At 46.1% G+C, this 21,535-nt stretch overlaps 1 protein-coding gene across 1 annotated transcript; it reads left to right on the forward strand.

The window, feature by feature from the left end:
* The first annotated feature begins 743 nt into the window (after positions 1–743).
* Positions 744–20,991, forward strand: IL7R (interleukin 7 receptor). The gene is made up of 8 exons (XM_044431185.1): positions 744–887; positions 7,476–7,611; positions 9,559–9,719; positions 12,208–12,362; positions 14,543–14,717; positions 15,018–15,108; positions 16,815–16,890; positions 18,762–20,991. The coding sequence occupies exons 1-8, from the start codon at positions 791–793 to the stop codon at positions 19,245–19,247; spliced, it is 1,377 nt and encodes a 458-aa protein (XP_044287120.1). The 5' UTR covers positions 744–790; the 3' UTR covers positions 19,248–20,991.
* Positions 20,992–21,535: the final 544 nt, after the last annotated feature.

Genomic DNA, 21,535 nt, shown 5'->3' on the forward strand with positions numbered 1-21,535 from the left:
TGAAGATGAGGAAACAACACTGAACAAAATCGAAGGTGCAGAAGAAATTAGGGACCTCGGGACATCAAGCAATGGATGCTGGCACTAAATATTGATTAAATCTTGATGAAACACAGTGGTGTGTGTGTGTGTTCTTCTGGAATGCAAAGACTAAGCTTCCCTTGGTGCATGCATACGCAGGCTGCCTTATTTCCTGCACCTCTCTGCTCTTCTGGGCTGACTTTCCAGAGATAACTCTCCTTCTAGGGGCTGCTCTTACTGACACATGAAGCATAAATTGACTTGGCGAGAGTATTCCTCAAAAGCATCTATATTTCTGCTTTGGAGGCAGTTTTATTTATTTAACAGCTTTGTAAGCCATTGACCATATTTTAAAACCTCTCTGTTACTGACAACTGCAACCTTCTTATCTACTTGTTCATTCTTTTTCTTCTACCTGCATAGAACTCCAAAACTTGCCCCTAGCCTGTGCTGTGAAACTTCGCTCCACTTCTGAATCAGCACTCCTGACTTTGGGCTATGACGACGCTCTGGCCTGGAGCTGGGGAAGTGCACACGGCTGCCTGCAAGCCGCGCGGCATCTTCATCGCTCGCCTGCCTCTGCTAGCAGATTCTCCTTGCCTTCCGGTTTCACACCGTGCCCACTTCTCTGCGTGTTTACATTTCCCCTTGCTGTGGTTACCTTAGAGCTACTCTAGAGCGGGCATATAAAAAAGCAACCCAAACGGCTCTTTCTCTGCCTTTGTCTCTCATTTGCGTGCATACAGGATACAAAGAATGTGAAATCAAGATGACAGTGGCAAGCCCCACGCTCTGTACTTACTTTATCTTTCTTGCTACCGCTGCTTCAGAAAGTGACTCTGGTTCTGGAGCATCACTGGGCTATGGTGAGTCATTTCATGTTTCTCTCTAACTCTCAGGATAATTCCAAACTGTGCAAGTTTCCTGTGCAGAGAGTGTGGCAGCTCACCTGCTCACCTATTATATTTTGCCCCCAAAAAAGGTATCCTGTGGGACCACTGTTGGCTATTAATCAGATATTTGTATCTTGTCTTGTAGCAGAGGAGAGGGGTGATTTCTCTGCATGCCAAAGCACAACTGGGCTGCTAGGTGTTGAGTTCAGCATGCCAAATCCCTCCTTCTTAGGGCATGCTCTTCCCGCTCTCCTTGACAGCCGTGCTGCTTCTCCGCAGCTGAGCGACAGAGCATGGGCTTTGCACACAGACAGCCCAGGTGTGCTCTGCAGCTTCTCCAGCTAGGAAGGACTCCTTCCTGGAGAGTGAGGGAGAACAACCCTCCAGGATCTGACTTGGCACAAGGCTGAAGCCCATGGTGCCTCTTTTGACTCCTGAAGTGCGGCTCCTGAATCTTGCAAAACAGCAAAAAGGGTGGCCAAGCCAGAGCTCAGCACTTCTTGAGTAAGCATTCGTAGAACTCTCTTGGAGATCAGCTTCCAAGTAAGACCTGCCCTTCTGCTAGACAACTCATCATTTTAACCTCCGTTACCCAGATACCTTGATAGCTGGGAATCACTAGTGGTGTGTTGTGTCTTTCCAGTTCTTTGTCACTGCAATTAAGATGATCAGAGGCTGCCAAAGAGTGTCGACTCGAGTGCCTTGTACCTTTCATTGTGGATGTGCACCCAAGACAAAGGGCCAGATCCGGGCTTGGTTTTGATCAGAATTTACCAAAACTTGGGAACTTCACATTAAGAAAAGAAAGAGCATAAGATATTTTTAAAAAATTGAACACAGAAGAAAGCAAATCTGACAGGTTTACCCATCCCTAATTCTTTCTGAACGCATGTGGGCTGGTTTGGGGAGATCTGTGCAAAGCAAAGTGCGCACACTCTGAAGTGCCTGAAGAAAACCAGGCTTTTCGCAGAGCTCTGGGCATCCTTCAGAGACCTGGAGAGATACAAAGATGCAGGTAGAAAGTCTGCAGAAATGGATAGATGCTGCTCCAAGCTCTCTGTACCAAGAAAGCACAAGTGAGTGGGGTTGTTTTTTGACTCACATTTCTAGATGCCAGCCAGAGAATAACTTCACCAGTTCACCCTCTTTTTCTTTCCAGTTACACTGCTTTTGGGAAGGAAGTAGAAAATATTTTATAAGTTGATGTCAATTGATGAGAAAACAGAAAACCTCAAACTGTTTTTCATTCATCATGAAAATCCTTCAACGTTGCACCTCTCGGTCTGAACTCTTTCCAGTTTACTTACCTAGCAGCATCTCTTCATTGTATGCCATTTTCTGCCCTCCAAACATGGGGCAAAGTGAATCCCTCTGTAGAATTGGCTTAAAAGGGAGTGAATCTTAGGCTGATCCTCTGATGTGGGGTTTCCTGCTTTTTCAGCTTTTTATTTATGCATTTAAAACTTTTCTATACTGTCCAGTATGGGACGGTTTACAGCTTTCAGTTTTAATTAGTCATTTAAATCTAAATGACTAGACTTTTTGTACTATTGCTGTTTATTATGTCCAATTATTGGAGGCTGCCTTTGAGTTCTGAGAATCGTCATAACTAAAGAAATCATCCTAAGTAAAGAAACTTCTCCAAACTGTTGCTGTCTCCAGATGGTTCTCCATCTGGTGTCCAGAGATGTGTCCTTCATGCTGCATGGTAGCCCATCTGCTCAGGAAGGCCATCCAGAGCAAGTGAAGGTGAAGGCATTGCTCACATGGGCCCTCTCAGTCATATATCACACCCAAACTGCCTCCTGAGCAAAGGACTGGTCTTGCGAGAGGGCCAGTCCTGCCAAAACACAATTGAAACTCACCCATCCCTAAACTGAGTGCATGTCCCAGAGAGAATGTTTCCAGATATTCTCACACAAGCACGTCTGCCCAAATTCCCTCTTATTGCCAGCTTAAATATGCAAGATTCCAGACATCTGTGCATCCTAGCAATAGTCCAGGGCTGCTGGTGTAGTCATTTATCCAAAGGAACAGCTTTTCAAAGATTTAAAGATCTTCTGGCTTGGGCCTTATAAGTAAATGAGGTGGTTCCATTTTGTTTCTGGTCTTTATTTGCCTCTTTTCTCAAAGGTCAAGCAATGAAATATCAATAATTGTCATGCCTGTGCCTCTTATCCTAATCTATCTTAGTAAGCAGTCAGCTATCGAGCCTAAGAGATCTTATTTAACTGTTTGGTGGCTCATTCAAAGTGTGATTCATGCCCCTGTCAGAACTGTTCCATTTCAGAAGGCAGGGACAGGTAGATGACAGAGAGGAAAGCTGGATCCACTGGTCAGGTGGGCAATGAAACAGGCACGGAAGGAAAATAAAGTGGAAACTTGGAAGGAGGGTAAAATGAACCAAGATCCAACCTGAATGCCTTTAGGGTGCCTTCATGAGCTCTCACTGCAAGAAAGCCTTGAGCTGAGAAGCTTATTTGCCTCCGATGCGCGGAATGAGGTGCAGCAGCCATGATCTCCGCCATTGTAGCAGGTCGCACACTCCGGATGACTCCTTTCAGCCGACTAGGGACAGAGCCGGGGAGGGAGAAGAAGCAAGGCTGGGGAGCTGCCATGACTCTACAGTCTTTGCCTGCACCTTTCCTGGCTCCTCAGCGCAGCCCTTTTCCTCCTGCTCCAAAGCCAGCTGCAACCTCCAGGGAGCACCAGTGTGGCTCCCTGATGGCAGGGGTGGGGGGCTCTGAGCGCACTGTGCAATAGACCGATAAATACATCTTGTACTCTGCCTTGAAAGTTTAGGTAAAGATAAAGTTTTCCTCTGCTCGTGCCTGCCAGTCGCGACTGACTCTAGGGGGGGTGCTCATCTCCGTTTCTAAGCCGAAGAGCCAGTGTTGTCCAAAGACGGACATAGCCTGTGGTCACGTCCTTCTGTGATCATGTGGCCAGCAGGACTAGACGCTTTTGCACACAGAAGGCTGCGGTACCTATTTATCTGTTTGCATCTGCATGCTTTCAAACTCCCAGGTTTGGCAGAAACAGAAGTAATGGGAGCTCACTCTGCTACGAGGCTCTTGAAAGTTTAGAGGAGGCCAAATATTTTACTTCCACAATTATGGAAGGACATAAATTTCCTGTTTTAATAGAGACAGACCTCAAGGTTCAGTCTGCATGCCACTGAAGCCAGTGAGAAACCTCCCAATGAACTCATCGAGCCTGGAACACATTCTGTAACACACCCTAATCCAGTGGTAGCACACCTGTGCTTTGCTCCTGTGCATTGCTTCTGCCCATGAAGATACATTTTCCATGAAAAGCGCTGAAGTGCAGATGGTCAGAGCAGTGGTACCATGACACAATTTTAAAAATGCTTTTCTATTTACACATGATGCCACTGGGCCTTAGTCATCTCCGTGGCTCCCAAAAAGCAGTTCTGCTCCCGAGGTGATACCCAAAAACTTGTCACTGTAAGATTGATTGAATACATGAAATGAAAATCCCCATTAGATGTCATTGACAATTTCCAGCAAAATGAGTGAAACTGCATGTGGGCACGAGTTCTTTCTCGTAACAACTTGCCACGCAATGATAAGTTTAATTCACAACATCAACAGTAAGGGTTGCACAGTCATTCTGAGTGACGGGCAAATGAAAGGTGAAGTGTAATTGCAGTGAGTCATGCAGAAGGTCTGTTATTCGAAAGTTGACTTTTTCAGCTGAGCTCCCTCTTCAAGAAAGGATGTGAAACACCTCTCAGTTGGGCCCTCACCAAAGGGTGAGCCATTGACGTTGTTGCTGCATTGTTATCATCGCAGGCCATATGCACTGCACCTCTTTCTTCATGCAAGGAGACGAAGGTGGCCTCTGTGGCCCTCCTCACCATGCTGATCTCACAACAACCTTGTGAGGTAGGTTAGGCTGAGAGATAGTGACCGGCCTGAAGTCATCCAGTGAGCTTCATGGCTGAGAGAGGAATAGAACCGAGTTCACCCAAGTCCCCGTCCAACACACTAGCAAGTGTGCTGCACTGGCATTATGCCTTCATTTAAATGCGTTTGCCCTCTCTTGCCATTGGAGAAAGGAACAGAACGCCGTGGCATGAGAGGTAAACACTGCAAGGACACATGAGGAGCTTGAGGGGAGGTGTGTGGGATTCTCTGGAGTCCCAGATCTGCGGTCCTGCAGTCTCAGAACCGGGAGGCTTGTGGTCCTTGGCAGCACTGTAGGATGGTGTCCTGCACAGGTGAAAAGGGAAGTACGGCAGATAAAAATAGGATAAAAATGAAGCTCCGGGGAATCAGTTAAGACAGACTCTACTCAGGAGGCCAAGTACCTTCCAGAAAATTATTTATAGAATGGCAAAAGGTTAAACCAGAGAAGACAAGGCAGGGATTGTGAAAGCTCTACCCACGTCTCCACCGTGTGTAGACCTTGGTCAGAAGGGAAGGAGAGCCCTTCTCCACACTTTCGTAACAGAGGAAGAGCAGGACTTACTATGGGAAGGGTGGAAGAGCACGTGCCCTGCACACTGAAGACTGGGGCTTGGCTCCCTCATTGAGCTGGCGCTGCCTCCTGCCAGTGCTGGACCAGATGTTTCCAGGGTCTGACTTGGTGCAAGGCAGTTTCTTATGCTCCTATATGAAAGGAGGCCATCCTTTTGTGGTTGCAAAATGTTTAGGGCTTTTAAAGCAGTGGGGATGACCAGCTTTGAACTGGGCCTGGGAGCCAGGGCAACTCTCACAAAAGGAAATCGTACGCTTCCCAGAACCCTCCACCTCCAGCCTGGACCTTCACTGCCACTACACAATACTTTAAAGGCATCCTGAGCAGCTTCTTCTCCCCAACTTTAAAGTAAATGCTCATTGCTGAGTACTAATGTGGTATCACAGCCACATTCAGTGTCTCTAGGAAGCTGCAGCTGAGACACCAGCCCAAGGTGGACAAAAGCCACCTTAGCTGCCACCTGTATGTTGGAAAGCAAAACACAGAGCCGTGTTTATCTGTACAGGTGAATATAAGAGGAATGACCCCTTCGTCATCCAAAAAAGGATGACTCCCTGCTCCCATATTAATAATTTCACCAGCCAGAAGTACCTCTGGATTAAACTTCAATGTGTTTGATCCCGGTTAGTCATTATATCTTTCAGACACCAAGTCAACACTCAGTAGCATCCTTGGATTGAACTGAAAAAGAGAGAAAGACTGGGTATCTTCTGCATGCTGGTAGCACTGTGCTCCAGACGTCTGGGTGGCCTCTCCTGGAGTTTTCATGAAGATGTTAAATGGCATAGGAGGCCAGATGGGACCGCGTGGGACGTCACACACCAATAGTTAAGGCATCAAATGGGCATTCCCTGACACCTCCTTCTGAAGCTGTTCTTCCAGGGAGGGCCGGTTCATCTCAAAATGGGATCTTCCAGCCCTATCCCGTCCAAGCAGTCCATGATCAAGGTTATTGATAGCTACTGAGAGGTGTTCAGCAATTGCTAAGCCCCTTGGAACATTTGAAGCGGGAGGAAGGAAAGACTTCGCATCATGAGAAGGGCCATGTCTCAGATCAATCTGTTCAGCCGTTCTTGGAGTTTTACACATGACATGGTCCATCTGCCCCACCCCACCCATTGTTGGCTGTAACGAGCTCATCCAGCCCACCCATAAGGCATGTCTCACACACCTGTGGCCCTGTAATAGATGGATGCAATTGAAATGAATGGGAAAGGAAACAAATGAAGCTTAGACATGAACTGGAGTGGAAAAGCAAGACGCCCACCTGTGCATCCCCATGACTGTGTGTGAGGCAACATGAGCTGTTGGAACAATTCATCAGCTTAGACGGGTTGTTGATTTCCACGGGGTTAAGCATGAGGAGCTCCATCTTAGATGGTGGCCAGTGAACTTGGATCACGGAAGTGGAACTTTAATCGGGATCTCCAGCTCTAAAGGCTGATGAGCATGAGAGAGATTGGTCACTCTAAGGGCAGATGAAAGGCACAGAGCTAGCCAAGCAAAGGATTTCCCAGCACCAGTTCTTAAGATGCTAATGTGGAGGGCAGGGGGCATCTGTAGCAGAAACTCATGGGCAAGGGGGGTGCTTAGCCTTTCGTCCACCAAATCTCTCCCACAAGTGTTGCTTTTAAAAGCAAAGCCTACCCCCACCTGGGTTTTGAGACCAAAACAATCCTGGCGGAGAGGAAAGGTCATTTGCCCTCGGCTTGGGCAAGGGTTAAGGGCCCTTTGCATAAAATTGAGTCCATAGTCATTTTTCTGCCACCTCAGTAAACCTGGTTTGGGAATGCTCAAAGGAGCAGGGTGTTTTGCTCTGAGCAAGCCATCTGTCTACAGGTTATTCATGCTGGCTATTTCCCAAATGGCACTGAAGTCAGAATATTTTTCCACAACAACAAATCAATAAAATGTATAGGGGTGGGGCAATAATGAAATTCATTCTTAAACCTGAAATAATGCTAAACCATTGGCGTCTGTTGCTCATGCAATGGTCATTTTTAACCTGCCAGCTTGCACTTCCAATTAAAGCATGGGTTTTTGGATTGATCTCCTCAGGAACCTGCGCAGATTCTGAACTGGACACCAGCTTTGAGTGCATCACTCAGATGCCAGAATTCCAGGAGAACTACTTAATCTGCAATGCCACTGTGGCAGACATGAACCTGAATGAGGCCGACATTTTCTTTTCAGCGTAAGACCCTTTCCTGTGCATTACAGAATAGTTATTTTTTGCAACCTCGCCATGTTTCATGTATAGTTTGACACTCAGTCCTCTTCTTCCAGTTCCCTTATTTCAATACGCAGAATTGGATTTCAGATGGAAATGCCGCTCCTTGTCAGCAGCTGTGAAAGGGTGCACAATGGCGCAAAGATGCCAACTTCAAATATGCATCAATGGGATCTAATGGATCAAAAACGGGGCCCTGGATTTGTGAGAGGCAGCTTGATGAAAATGTCAGGCTAATGTGCAATTATTGCTAAGTAGGCAAACTTTTTGTTAGGCATTAGAACAGGACTTGAAATTAACACTCCCAGAAACATACCTCACTATACAAATCTATTGTGAATACTCTGTATTGTTCTGGTCACAGCACATAGAAAAGGATATGGTACAGTCGGAAAAAAGGGCAAGTGAAATGATCCAGTGGCTGGAGAAAAGGTTGCATGGACTGGGATTTGTTAAGCTTCAAAAATGATGAATAAGGGGCAACATGGCATAAGTGTACTCAATTAAGTGTGGTGTGGAGAAACTGGATAGGGAGTCAGTTTTCTCCTTTTCTTATAGTGCTGGAACCCAAAGGGGTCATTCCATGAAGCTGATTGCTGGGAGAGTCGAGATAGATAGACGGAAGCACGCAGTGTATTAAACTATGGGATTCATTGGCACGATATGTCATGGGAGAAACGCATGAAGGAGAAGGCTATCGATGGCGACATGCCGCCTCCAGGATAAGTGCCAACCTGCCTAAGCACCCCAGTGGCTGGGGGACATCGATGAAGAGCTGCTGCTGCCCCCACGTCCTGCCCGTGAGCGTCCTGGGGGCATTTGGCTGGCCATGGCGTGTACGCAGGGCTGGAACGGATGGACCTTGGGATGAGTTGCTACACTCTTGGTCGTGACCAGGGAAGGTTATAAGAACCATAATCCAGGAACAAAGCACACTATCACCCCAGTAAGGAAAAAGGAAGGTCCAGTCTACAGCATCATCATCCAGTGAAAAAAGTTGTCTGGTCCCATACCTAAGAGTTTTTCTATGCAAGAGTGTTAATTGCCATATCTGCTTTTGGTTTTGCAGCAGAATTGAGATCTGAGCTCTTTCTTTCTTTCCTTCGCTTCTGCTAAAACACCTCTTGGGGGCACTGTCCTATAGGGGAATATTAAAATTGCACAAGTAGGTCGAAAATCATACAAGTAGGAAAATACCCTCTCTTTAGCGCAATAGCCCACTTTCTCTGCTCTAACCCTCCCCACCTCCAGGAAAATACCCTTAAAAATGGACTCTCTGTTCAAGGATCATGATGTTGTTCAAAGGACCAGTCGGCAGCCGTAAGTAAAGAACTGCAGGCAGACGAATGCTGCATGTGGAAAAGCCCTGCATTGCAGCTGCTCAGCAATGTCCACACTCCAGATTAGGAGAGGCTGTTGCCTTTCCCAGAGAGTCCTCACCCCCTGCCACCCACCGAGGGCCCTCCATGACCCTTCTGCTCTCTTCATTTCTCAGAATTATTGGGGTGAAGGAACTGAGAGGAAGCAAGCAGGGATCCTTGGTCCGAACTCAGGATAAGACCTCAGGAACCATGGGAAATGTGTGCAGCAGCTGGATCGAGCAGAGTCAAACATCCTAAGAACTATATTTCCAGGGTCGAGGCGACCTTGGCCATCACTGCCCGTACTACTGCGGCATCTAAGGCCTCTTTCATTCAGGGCACTGAGCTGCGGAGACGGGGGAGGCGGAAGAAGAGGGCTAAGTGCCATTGAATTGATTATGGGAAAAGGATGCTAAGGATACAGTTGCACAGCATGCCAATTTCTTCGTATTTCAGGTGTTTAGGTCAAGTTTTGAGCAGCAGAATCTCAACTCTGAAATTATGCCAGATTTTTGGAGATTCCTTTTTCACATCAATATTCTCCCCACAGTTTTAACAAACAGTTCCGTAACTGCACCATGCTGAGCCAACTGGTGAGCAAATGTTTGCTACAGAACGGGGACCTTATTCCAGCCATAGAAGTTTGCTTGACGGTGACGTTGATGAAGCAGCCATGTAAAGTCTGCCAGAAGCTGAGGGCAGCTCATATCAGTAAGCTGCTTTACATTACTGTTCTTAGGTTACTTGTCCAGAATTGTCTGCAGTGTTCATGCCAGTTCAGAACTAGGGCTCCGGGTCGTTGCATAGGCACAGTGTATCCCAGTGGGACTAGGATGTATCTCAGTCATTGGTGGCCACCTGGGAGCTGCAATCCCAAATCTCTGGCCAAGCAAGGTCCCACCAGGATGCTTTTGCCGTGGGTTTCAGCCACTGGTCCACAGACTGGCACAGGTCCGTGGGAGCTTTCCTGCCGGTCCACGGGGGACGGGGGGCTGCATTCTGCTCACTATGGATTGGTGCAGGGGCTGGTTGTGCTCCCCCAGTCCTTCCTAGGCTGGCATCACATTCATGGGGGGGGGGGGGGCTGGTGCTACCGGAGGTGGGGGCAAGGAGGGGAGAGACAGTCGGCGGGAACCGGCCGGGAACCACACTGTGCCAATTCCAGCATTTTGTTCTTTTGTTGGCATTTTTTGTTGCTTGGTTTCTGGTTGTTTTGGAGAATTTTCCTTTTTTTGGTATTGTCTTTGGCAACTAATACACAGAATACTGTATTATGTGTATGGTGCCTTTTAGTTTCTGCCTCAGCAGTCCCCAAGGTGGTTTTCCCATTTTTACTAGTTCCCAGCTGTGGAAAGGTTGAAAACCACTGCTCTACGGGAAAAGAATCTGCTTACAGACACGTTGGCATGCCTCAGTATAGTTGGGCCAACAGACTCCCATGCTTAAATGTGGCGTACTTAACTATTTAGGTATATACATCAATGGATAATCAAGTTATAGAGGTGCTCTCCTGAAGAAAAGCTTGATTAATTTGTCATGCAAGCCTTAGAAATAAATATCTGGTGACAGCCAGGGGTCATTGGCTTCAATGGATCGTTCCTTGGCAGTATAACTTGCAGCTATGCCCCCCGCCCCCAACGCCATCAGACCTGGGTCTGTAGGAGAGTGGAAAGGGAAAGCCACCTACCCCTGCTTCACTAGGGTCCTGATCCAGAATGGATGCCTGTGCTTGCCCTGGAGTGAAAAAGCAAGGAACAGCTTTGCCTGCGCCTAGAAATAACGTCTGGCTTGGCTCTCAGTCCACGTTGTCCAGTGGGACATGCCTAGCCGTACAGCCTAATGGCATATGTGTGTGACGACAGGCGTTCTAACTTGTGCTGGAACCAGAAATACACTCTTGAAACACATTTTTCTTTGCTTTGGCTGGGTTGTTTGTCCAGTGAAATGCAAGGGAAATGGTTTGCAACCTGAATGTTCCCCCCTGAGCAGGGTGGCTCTGCTCTGAGTCAGGTGCAGAACCATTAAAGTCTGAGCCACTCCCTGGATCTGCTCAATGGCCACTTCTAGCCCCACCTTGGCAAGCAACAGCACTTTATTTTGATAAGGTAGGGGAGGGTGATCACAGCGCAGGTCTGCCTCACTTGAGGTGCAATCCAGTGGCGTTGTCCCCGGCCTCCCAAACTTAGATGGCTGGTTTTGCCTAAGCGTTTTTTCCCCTGCTTGCAAGAAGGACAGGTTGAGGCCCTGTCAGGATTCAGGCTTCATCCCTCTGGCTGCAAAGGTGGAGGAAAGGGACACCATATCTGGAGTCTCAGCTCCAAACTTGGAGTGCATTTCTGACAGTTGGGACTCTGAATTTTCCCACGGCTGGCCAGACAGTGTCTGCCAGTCATAGGACTGTGCCCTTATTTTCTGATTCAGGGTGGGGTGGCTGGACAACCTCTTTTACAGAGAGCAGTCCTCTGTTTGAAGGGCACCAGTGGACTGTCCTTGTTTTGAAGGTCTCCTCTATTTGAAAGACTGTCCAGTACAAGACCAGTTTAAAGATCAAGAACCATCAGTGTAGCTACAACAACTGGGACTGTTTAGCTTAGAAAAAGAGCAAGTAAGGAGATACATGGTAGAGATATTTACAAGTATTCATGGTGTGGGAAGAGTGTGGTATGACCCACAATACCTGAACCCAGGGTCATCTCATGAAGCTGATTGGTGGGAGGCTTAGGACAGACAAAAGGAAGTACTTCTTCACACCCTGTGCAGTTAAACTGTGGCATTCACTACCATGGAAGTGGCAACGGCTGCCAACCTGGATGGCTTTAAAGGGAGATTACTGAAATTAATGGAGCGTGAGGCGATCAAGGGCTACTAGCCCTGCTGGCTATGTGCTTCCCCCTTTACCTGAGGCAGCATGCGCACATGCAGAAGTTGCTGAGGAGCCTGGGCAGGAGGAGGCCTTGCACCCGCCCTGCTTGACAGTCTCTGTGGGCAACTGGTTTGCCACCCTGGGAATACAGGGCCGGACTGGAGTAGGCGCCATCCCCATTGCCTTCCCTACCCAAGCCCAGGTTCATGCTGAAGCTGAAGCAGCAAACCTGGAACCTCCTGGCCCTGCTGTCCCTTAAGGCAATGCATAGCTCTGACTCTCGCAGTGGACACTGTGTTTTGGTGAATTGATTTGTCTCAATATTGCTATTTCCAGTTAAACCTGAAGCACCATTTGCCTTAAACGTTACCTACCAAGACAAGGCAAATGAGTACTTTGTTCAGTTCTCCACTGCGCACTTGCCAGGCTCATACATCCATGATGACTTAATACATGAAATCGCTTACCGGCAGCAAAACAAGCCCTGGATGGTGAGTAAAGCTGGACCATTTTTAACTGATCATAAGGATGCTCTTTCCAGGTTTATTTAAATATGTAGACAAACAAGCAAGCAAGCAAAAAAGGTCTACCTGAAGATGATGGGATCAAGCAGAACTAAGGACCTCTCTACATGAGGCTTTTAATTCACCATGTTACTGAGGCTTCTGTTTTTGGGTTCTTTGCAGGATTAAGATGGACTTCTGCCATCTTCGTGCCAATGCTCAAAATCCTCTGAACTTGGAGGATTGCAAGCATCCTGTGCAAGGCGCAAGGAATGGCAGTAGCAATCTCTGCCACCACAGAACCTCAAGCCCAGGATTTTATCTAGCAAACTGTGTTATGGGTTGATTGTGGTTCTTTTTGAACCATGGGTTATTGTGCTGCCTGAACCCAACTGAGATTTCTAACCATAGTAAACAAGCCATAGTTCACAACACAACAACAAACCATAGGTTCTGTTCATGGGTTGTTTGTGATTAACAGGCCATAGCTTGTTAACACAGCTGGATTGGATCATGTGATAATGCACATTCCAAAAATAGTTTCACCACAGCCCAACTCAACCCATACTCAGCCCTCATTACTATGATATTAATACTAATATTGATAGTATGCCTTTGTCCTGCAAGGAACTCAAAGCAGCTTAACTAATCCCCCTCCTCACAAGGACCCTCACAGCTGGGCTGTGAGTCAGGGACTGGACCAAAGCTTTATGGCTGAGTGGGAACTAGAATCTGGACCTCCTGAGTCCCGGTCCAATATTTTCCAGTGTTATCCAAATCCAAGTTGTGAAACATGCCTGACAGAGTCTAAACATTCCTGTTGCAACACACTTAGGGATGGGTCCAGGCATACCTTGGCAACTAAGGCCAGGTGATTCACAGGCCATGATACATTTTGGCCATGCACACGAACATGCTGGGCTTGGATGCCAGATGGGAGCCTTGTGATTATGGGAAAGAGCCCTGCTGGGTCCGCCTGGCATCAACATGGTCATTCTTTTGGCATCAGGTTAAGACTTTTCTCTATTCCAAGGCATTCTGACAATATATATTGTGGTTTTAACTGGCCCTGGGATTTCTATTGTTAATAACTTGTAGCTGTTTTGTATATCAATTGTTCTACATTATGTTTCATATTTTATATTTAAGCCACTTCTTTACAAGAACCCTTTATTGTGAACTTGTACTCCCATATTCTTGGGAGTTTGTGGTTCCGTTTCATTATTCAGGGCCTCTCCTGAATTTTCTAGCCATTTTCATGGCTTTTTTAAGAGCAAAGAATTCAAACCAGAACAAGTATAAAAATCCAGCCCAGAAGAAGGCAGAACAAAAGATTAATATACAGTTACAATTTGACTAAATGACAGCTATTCCATAGCATCCCTTTGCAGCTGGTGAACCGAATATATAGAAAGGCAGAGAAATATAGACTCTGGGGTGGGGGGAAAGCCCTCTAAAGGAAGCATTTTTCCCAATGAAAACCAAAGAGGTCTTCGTAAAAGGCAGGTTAAACACCTCACATAAAGAAACGCCAAATGATTAATATTATTAGCATAGATATGTTACAATACCTAATTGCCTAATAGCCAAAGCACCCTGAGAAGTATAAAACCCTGGGCTGCTTTTCTTAGGCTTCTTCCATTTTCATTGAAGGAGGAAAAATGTGTCCGAATTTGCATGGGTTGTTTTACTGTGATTTGTATTTTCTGCTTTTTTATATATTCAATTAATCAACCACAAGGTGGCGCAGTGGTATAACTGCAATATAGCAGATTTGCCGCGATACAGGGTGGCTTTTGTTCCGGGTTTGCTATAATTTAAAATTGAACGACAGACTTTCCCCGCTGTAAAAATATGCCCATGAGAAAGTCTAGAAAAGAATAAATTCTTTGGAGGATGCTGCTCTCATGAAATGTCTCCACAAACTTCCATGAGTGAGAGATCACGAGTCCAGAATCAATGCTTCGTGTAGAGAAGCTCCTAATACAGGTTTGCTTTAACGCAAGCAGTATTCTCAGCCAAAGCTTTACGAGAATAAATGTGTCAATATTTTTATACAAATAAATATATGCAAATGTGTGTGTGTGTGCGCGTGCAAATACATGTATTTATAAGCCATTTTTATTCTCTGACTTTATTTCTCACCTCCCAATTATTATTATTTTTAGACCATGAAGTCTAACTATGTTACATTAAAGATTCTGGGACAGAGATTACAGCCAGAAACAACATATGAGATGAAAGTCCGGACAAAGCCCAATGACGATTACTTCAAAGGCACGTGGAGCGAATGGAGCTCATCTGCATATTTTAATACTTCCGCCAAAGTGCCAGTTGTGATAGGTGAGCATGGGCTTTATTCTGTTAGCATTACAAGTCAGTATACAAATAACAGAACACACCCATAATAACTAACAACTAGGACCACATGCTTGCAAAGGAAGAGATGCAGGCAGGAATTGGGATGAGTGGGACCTGTGGGGTGGTGGGGGGGAAAGGGCAGCATTTTGGGGATGCAGGGGGAAGGGCCTGGATGTTGGCTCTTGGAAGCCGTGGATGCTTGTGTGCAATGTCACATCCAGAGCAGCCTTTCACAAACAATCTAAACGTAAAATGTTAAGTGCTTTTTCCTTATTTTCTTAGACAATAACACAGTCGAGATGATCATATCCACTGGGGGCTTCATTGTGCTGTTCATTCTATTTTTTCTCATCTTCATCTTTTGGAAAAGCAGGTAATTGTGGATGCTTTCTTAGGAAGAGAGTGGCACCAAGTTTACAATGACCCTCTGGCAGGAGGGGTGGAGTCTCCTGGGGGCTTCTCCCTTGCAAGGCATCTGGATCTGAATGGGATCAGTGCAAAGGCTGCAAGACCTCGGGTGCCTTTTTCGCTGAGCCAGTATAACCTGCCAGTGATTTCAGATATGAGTTCCACCAGCTCAGTAAGTGCAGGGCAGAAGTGACATGGGGATTATCCTAGGAAAGGAGCGCTTGATGTCGTATGGAGCCATTGCTGGATCTGGGCACTGGTTGCTCTTCGCTTCCATGCCTGTCTCGCAACTTCAACTGGATGAGCCATAGACATGCCTAGGAGACAGGCTGGAGCTAGCATACTTGGGGGTGTCTGGTGTGACACACAGCAGGAGACCGTTCATCTGTATGCAAAAGGCTCCCATGGTCATTAGCAAGCATCCGAATGGCTGTAGGATTTTTCAGATTCCCTGCTATGATGCTGGAAAATCACTCCAAACTCTTAGCTGGGGATCTGCGCTCATGCCCTGCCCTACAACCAGTGCAGAATGAACTGCTGTAAGAGCAACCTGGGTGAAGGGCTTTTGGGGGTGTTCTGGGGGGCAAGAAGGGCAGAAGGCTGGCACTGCCAAGGTGGGGCATCTCCTGCTGGTGCCTCAGCATCCTGCTGTCCAGCTGCAAAGTGCGTCCTTGGAAAGCCAAAATAGGCAGTCTGAATGCTTTGCAGAGCAGGTGGAGCCCGGAGGCCTCCATGCTCCTTCCAGCCTGCGCAGGATGCCTGCAGCGCTCAGAGTTCAGAGAGCACTTTTCATGCACTCCTCGTTCCCTCCCCACGGATGCTCATGGGTTCTTTAGGCCGGTGGTTTTCAGCCACAGGTCCGTGGACCAGCACTGCTCCACCAGATATTTCCTGCCAGTCTGTGGGGTGGCTGCATCCAGCTCGCTGCAGACAGGCGTGGGGGCTGGCTGTGCTCTGCCACCTCTTCCTCGGTTGGCATCACATTGCAGGGCGTGCTGGTGCTGCCAGGGGGCTGCGGAGGGGAGAGGCAGCTCGGAGGGAGCCAGCTGGGAGCTACACTGCACCCATTTCGGTATTTTATTCATTTGTTGGCATTTTGTTTTGCTTGGTTTCTGGTTGTTTTAGAGAATTTTCTTTTCTTTTTCTTTTTGGCATTGTCTTTGGAAATTAACACACAGAATACTGTATTTCATGTATGGTGCTTTTTGTTTCTGCCTTACTGGGTCCTGAGGTGGTTTTCCTGTTTTTTGCTGGTCCCCAGCTGTGGAAGATAGAAAACCACTGCTTTAGACAATGTCATGAGCCTGTAGCACTTTCAGTGAGTTTTCTTAGAGCAGGAAAGGGGTAGCACCTAAGACAGAAACGAAAGAAAGCATGCTTTCCTTTTGGGTATTTGCTCTATTCTGCTTTATCACATTGCCACCTAGAGGTTATGTGGCAGAATAACAGGAAAGGAGATACTGGTCCAATGCTCAGAGCCTAATTCCATAATAAAATTGAAAGCAGATAAAGGGGTCTCAGTCGTGGGTAGGAAAGCTCTTTGAATGAACAGCCCTCAGTGGCTGCATCTCAGCAGTGTCCCCGTCTGCCGGTGCACTTAAAGCTTGCTCACAGACGATGCTGAAAGAAGGTTCCTTTTCACCCCTGTCATTGCTTTCTCTCCATTTCCAGGATCAAGCCTGTTGTGTGGCCCACTATCCCCAATCACAAGAAAGCTCTGCATCAGTTCTGCCACAAGCTACGCAAGGTTTGTGTTTTTGTTTTACGTGGAAGCAAGCAGCGGCAGGCCTCAGCACGTGATCATTTTGACCATGCTTCAAATTGCAAAGCCAATAAGCTTTGCCGAGTAAAGGTTGTGTATAAAACCTAGGGAGGAGATGGCAAAGCTTGTGCTAATAATTTGCCTTGCAAGCTGCAGGCATGGACGTGTGAGCACTCATGGTGACAGGTCCTATGGCCACGCCCCTGGTTAACCAAGGAGCAGGCAGAGGCTTCAGTCATATCCGTCTTAGTCATTTTCTTCTCCACCAAGAGCAGGTTAGTCACAACATTAATGGGGCTTAATTGCCATCAGAGCAGTGCTTCCTACCAAAAAGTTCTGACGTTCTCAGGACGAAAAATTTAAAAAGCACGATTTAGTATGTACTAATGCGCATGTGCTCTTCTCGCTCTCTTTGCGCATGCATGTGCATGCTCCTGTAAAGGATGCTGTCTCCTAAGACACCGCTATTTGTAAAAGGGGAAATAGGGACAGAAGAAGGAAGGACACTTGACTTCAGGGGGCAAAAAACCCACTCAGGCAGGAAGATTCAAGTGGGGGACACAAGAAGTGAAGCACATGCAAGCAAAAAGCCAGCCAATCCAGGGGAGTCAGGTGTGGCAGAGATCATCAGGCCCTTCACAGGATCATAGAACAGGAGAGCTGGAAGGGGCCATGAAGGCCATCAAGTCCAACCCCCTGCTGTTGCAGGACACCACGTTACACCTTCCCACTCAGATGGCCATCCAGTTTCGTTTTGAATGTCTCTAGTGTGGGAGAGCCCACCACCTCTCCAGGCAGCTGGTTCCACTGTTGTATTGCTCTGACAGTGAGGAAGCTTTTCCTGATGTCCAGCCTGAATCTGGGTTGCCGCAACTTGAATTAATTACTCTGTGTCCCACACTCAAGTATCAGTAAGAGATCTTGACCTTCCTCTTTGTGATAGCCTTTGAGGTACTAATAGAGGGATAACTTCTGGTGTGCAAGTTTCTATTTGCGCATTGGCACTGAGTTGCATCTTGCACCATGACCAGTGCAGCTCATTCTCTATGGCAAGCACCAACTTATGTGCTTCGCTAATATACGGTTATGCTGCCGGCTGATGACTAGTAATGCTAGAACAGAAAATCAGTGCATGTTTCTCTTCAGTGATTGTTCTGAGGGCCTGTAAAGAAAAGATGGGGCTGGAGAACAAAAGGCCACTCTGAAATGGCAGGTCCAGGCCAACTGTCTGGCAAGTGATGCCTTCAGCCCACGGGCAACTCCAGGACTGCCTTGCAGGGGTGGCCAGAGCCATTATTAGGGGGTGAAGGATTATGCCCTCCAGATGTGGTGGACTACAACTGCTATTATGCTAGTGGGGATGATGGGGATTAGACTCCAAAGGTTCTATTCCGTATTATTCCTATGCAAATTCACTGAAATGAATGGAACTTAAGTTAGTTGTGATCAAGTTTTATTAATTTCAGTGGGTTGATCTTATGTAGGACTAACATTAGGCAGCATCCCAATATTCCTGCATTGTATGTACCAGGCTGGGAGAAACTTAATCCATGCTGTACCAGGCCTTGATGCAGTGCACCTGAAAGATGAAAATGGAGTAAAATCAGGCAGCAGAAAAAAGCTTGGGGGATGCCAACAAATACTACTACTTCAAATCATCCTTGTTTTGACTCTATTTATTCTTTAAAGATACAACTAAGAAAGGTAGAATCGGAACCACGTCTCAACATTGCTTAAATATATATTTCTGTTGTTACCAATAAACAAGCATTAATCCTGCATTTCAGGCATGTCACCGTATCTTTGGAAATATGCTTCCATTCATTTCTCATGCTAATATCACCTTAATCTTGTAGAATTCTGATGCAAGTTTCTTCAATCCAGAGAGTTTCGGGTATGTTCATATCCATAAGGTGAACAGCATTCAGTGCAAAGCAGAAGTGGACCACTGTCAGCCATCACTGTCAGGGTCATCAGCATCCTGGCTTCCCCAGGATGTTGATGACCCAGAGAAGACTGGGAATGGGCTGGAACAGAACAACCTGATTCACATCAACCAAGGCTGGCTGAAGCTGCCTCTGGCATACGAAGGCATGTGGTCTGCTGAGACACGTTTGAACAGAAGGCCCAGTGCTTCTGATGGCAACACGTGCAGCAGTGCCAACTTGAACGATGACAGCAGCCATGCTCTGGGCAACGGTTCCACCCCATCTCTGGACCCCACCATTCTTTCTGGATTAGAGGCAGGCATCTGCCACTCACTCTGTGTCAACGTTCAGACCGGGACATCAAATATAGAAGAGGCCTATGTGACCATGGCAAGCTTTATTGGAAGAAAATGAAACTCTGGGAACCATCAATGCTGGCACATGGCAGGATGGATCCCTGTGAGTAGCTTTTCAGGGTGTCCCAAAGTCTCTCTTACACAAGCCTCTCTTAGCCTATGCTTTAAAAAGAAAAAAAATGGACTATTTGGACTCTGAAGATTGCTGCTCTGCTGCGAACTAATGCATGTCAAAAAGGACCTGCTTTTTACATAACTGTAGCAATACTGGAAGAAAATGCATCTCGAGAACCACTGTCCGGCTCTAAGAAAAGCTATAGATCAGCTGGAATCTGAAAAGCTTACATTTTAGAGCTCAGCCCTAATCTAGCCTGCATTTAGATTTCGCCATAAGGCCAGTAATCTGCTGCTATGTTGTTATGGACTGTGTATCACTGAAAACAATTATTTCCTCCCAAGTGCAACATAAAAGAATAGGAAAGAACAACTGCCTGCAATGGGACTTTAAGGTTTGTTTAAAATGAATACTTACCAAGATCAGCTGCAGTGTGGAAGAACAGTGTGCATCAAGCACCAAAATGTTTACAGTTTTTGCAGTGACTGAAGCAGGTTGCAGAAGTTTCCACTGAAATTTACAACGTCCGTTGGGTATATCCCCAATTGTCTTCTGTACAAAATCCATAGGGAAAAACTATGAGTTGCACTAGAGTGCATGAATTCAAATGCGGCTTCAATGGGAGAGGCTACCAATCACTTCTACACATTTAGTTTTCTTCTCTAGGATACCAGAATTCAGTTCTCAAAAGATCCCATAAATGGGCTATCTATGCACTATTCCAAATAATTTCAACATGCTGGAACTAAAGATGTTGGAGAATTATGTTCAGCTAACCTAACTTACACTTTCATAACTAATAGGCATATCAGAACATAGTTTTCAATCAAATAGAACACTTCTCCAAATTTTGCATTTCAAACCTTGGCTTCAAAATTGCATCCAAAAATATTTTAGGGGGAAACGCAGTGTTGGAATGCAAGTTTGTGCAATTTTAAAACCTGTTAGAAAACAGGATAGAATGGGCTTATAAGCATTTTTATATTCACCAGTTACTATACCAATTCACTGTAGCAAGTTAAAACTTGAATGATACCATGGATTGCTGCTCATTTTTTTTCACATGACATCCCTAAAACATTCATTCAGGAATCAAGCAGTATTGTTTTTTTCTCTGATGTGCACTCATTCTATGACTTTTATGTAGCTTTTTCAGGGTCAAACTATTCTCCAAAATCATGTTTACTGATTACTGATGTTTACTTACCGTGTGTGTGCAGCCTTGATTTGGATCAGGATCACAGTGCTCATGCAAAAGCGCAATTTGTTTTCACTCCCAAAATTCTACCACCCCCACCAGGGAGTAAAGAAAAATACTGCCACTGACTAATGGAGACTTCTTTCTTTTCTTGAATTCCAGGAAGCAAGCAGGTGAAGGGAAATTTGGCATGCATCCTTCCCTAGAGTACCATGATCACATAATCAATTGTGCCCACATATGCTTATGCAAGAGAAAATTTGACAGACATCGCAACATAATGTATGATAAAGGGAATATTTTGTTTGACCTCATACAATACTGTTTAGCTTTCAAAAACTTGCATGAAGTACTTTCATCTGGTAGATTTTGATGTGACATGTTTGTATGTTTAATATAATATCCTAGGCCTCTTTGATTAAGGAATGAAGTGGCATACAAGTTATGAAATAATTTTATATATTAAAAAAACTCATGGTTTCAGTATTAGCCAGCAGGTGCAATTTTAATTCACATCCATTTTACATTCACAAATGACTGCTACGGTTTTCTGCTCTTCAACCCACCTCCATGCAAGGCAGCAAAGTATTCCTAGTCCTGAATTATTTGCCAGCACAAGAATTTGGATTGGGCTATGAAAATCCTCCTAAATCTGGCCACTTTGCCTTATCAACTTGATCTTCAGCTTGAAAGTATACTTGTGACAGAGGTCTGAATAGGTAAAACTCAGAAAGATGTCTTTTCTCTCTAGCAAGGAATCCATCGTTTTTGTGGCTAAGCTAGTTCTGGCAGAACACCAGGCGACCTCAGCGATCTCCGTGTTCATGCAAGCTGGGGCACATTTTCGCTATTCCCGTCCCATTTTCGCTATTCCCAAATCATAGTCCCCACTGGTGGCCTCCACGAGCTGCAGGAGCAGCTTTTTGAGGAGATGGACGGCACAAGGAGGTAGGAAGGACTGACACGACCCTGCAAAGCATTGACTCCAGGCTTTTGATGGCCCTTGCGCAACCCTTAATCTCCGAGTCCACTG

The sequence above is a fragment of the Varanus komodoensis genome, unplaced genomic scaffold, assembly GCF_004798865.1.
Source record: "Varanus komodoensis strain SLA01 unplaced genomic scaffold, ASM479886v1 scaffold22, whole genome shotgun sequence".
NCBI classification, from domain to species: Eukaryota; Metazoa; Chordata; class Lepidosauria; order Squamata; family Varanidae; genus Varanus; species Varanus komodoensis.

Coding starts and splice junctions, on each gene's coding strand:
- IL7R (XM_044431185.1), top strand. CDS start 791: ATGACAGTGGCAAGCCCCACGCTCTGTACTTACTTTATCTTTCTTGCT. Junction 14,718..15,017: donor CAAAGTGCCAGTTGTGATAG/GTGAGCATGGGC, acceptor TTATTTTCTTAG/ACAATAACACAGTCGAGATG. Junction 15,109..16,814: donor TTCATCTTTTGGAAAAGCAG/GTAATTGTGGAT, acceptor CTCCATTTCCAG/GATCAAGCCTGTTGTGTGGC.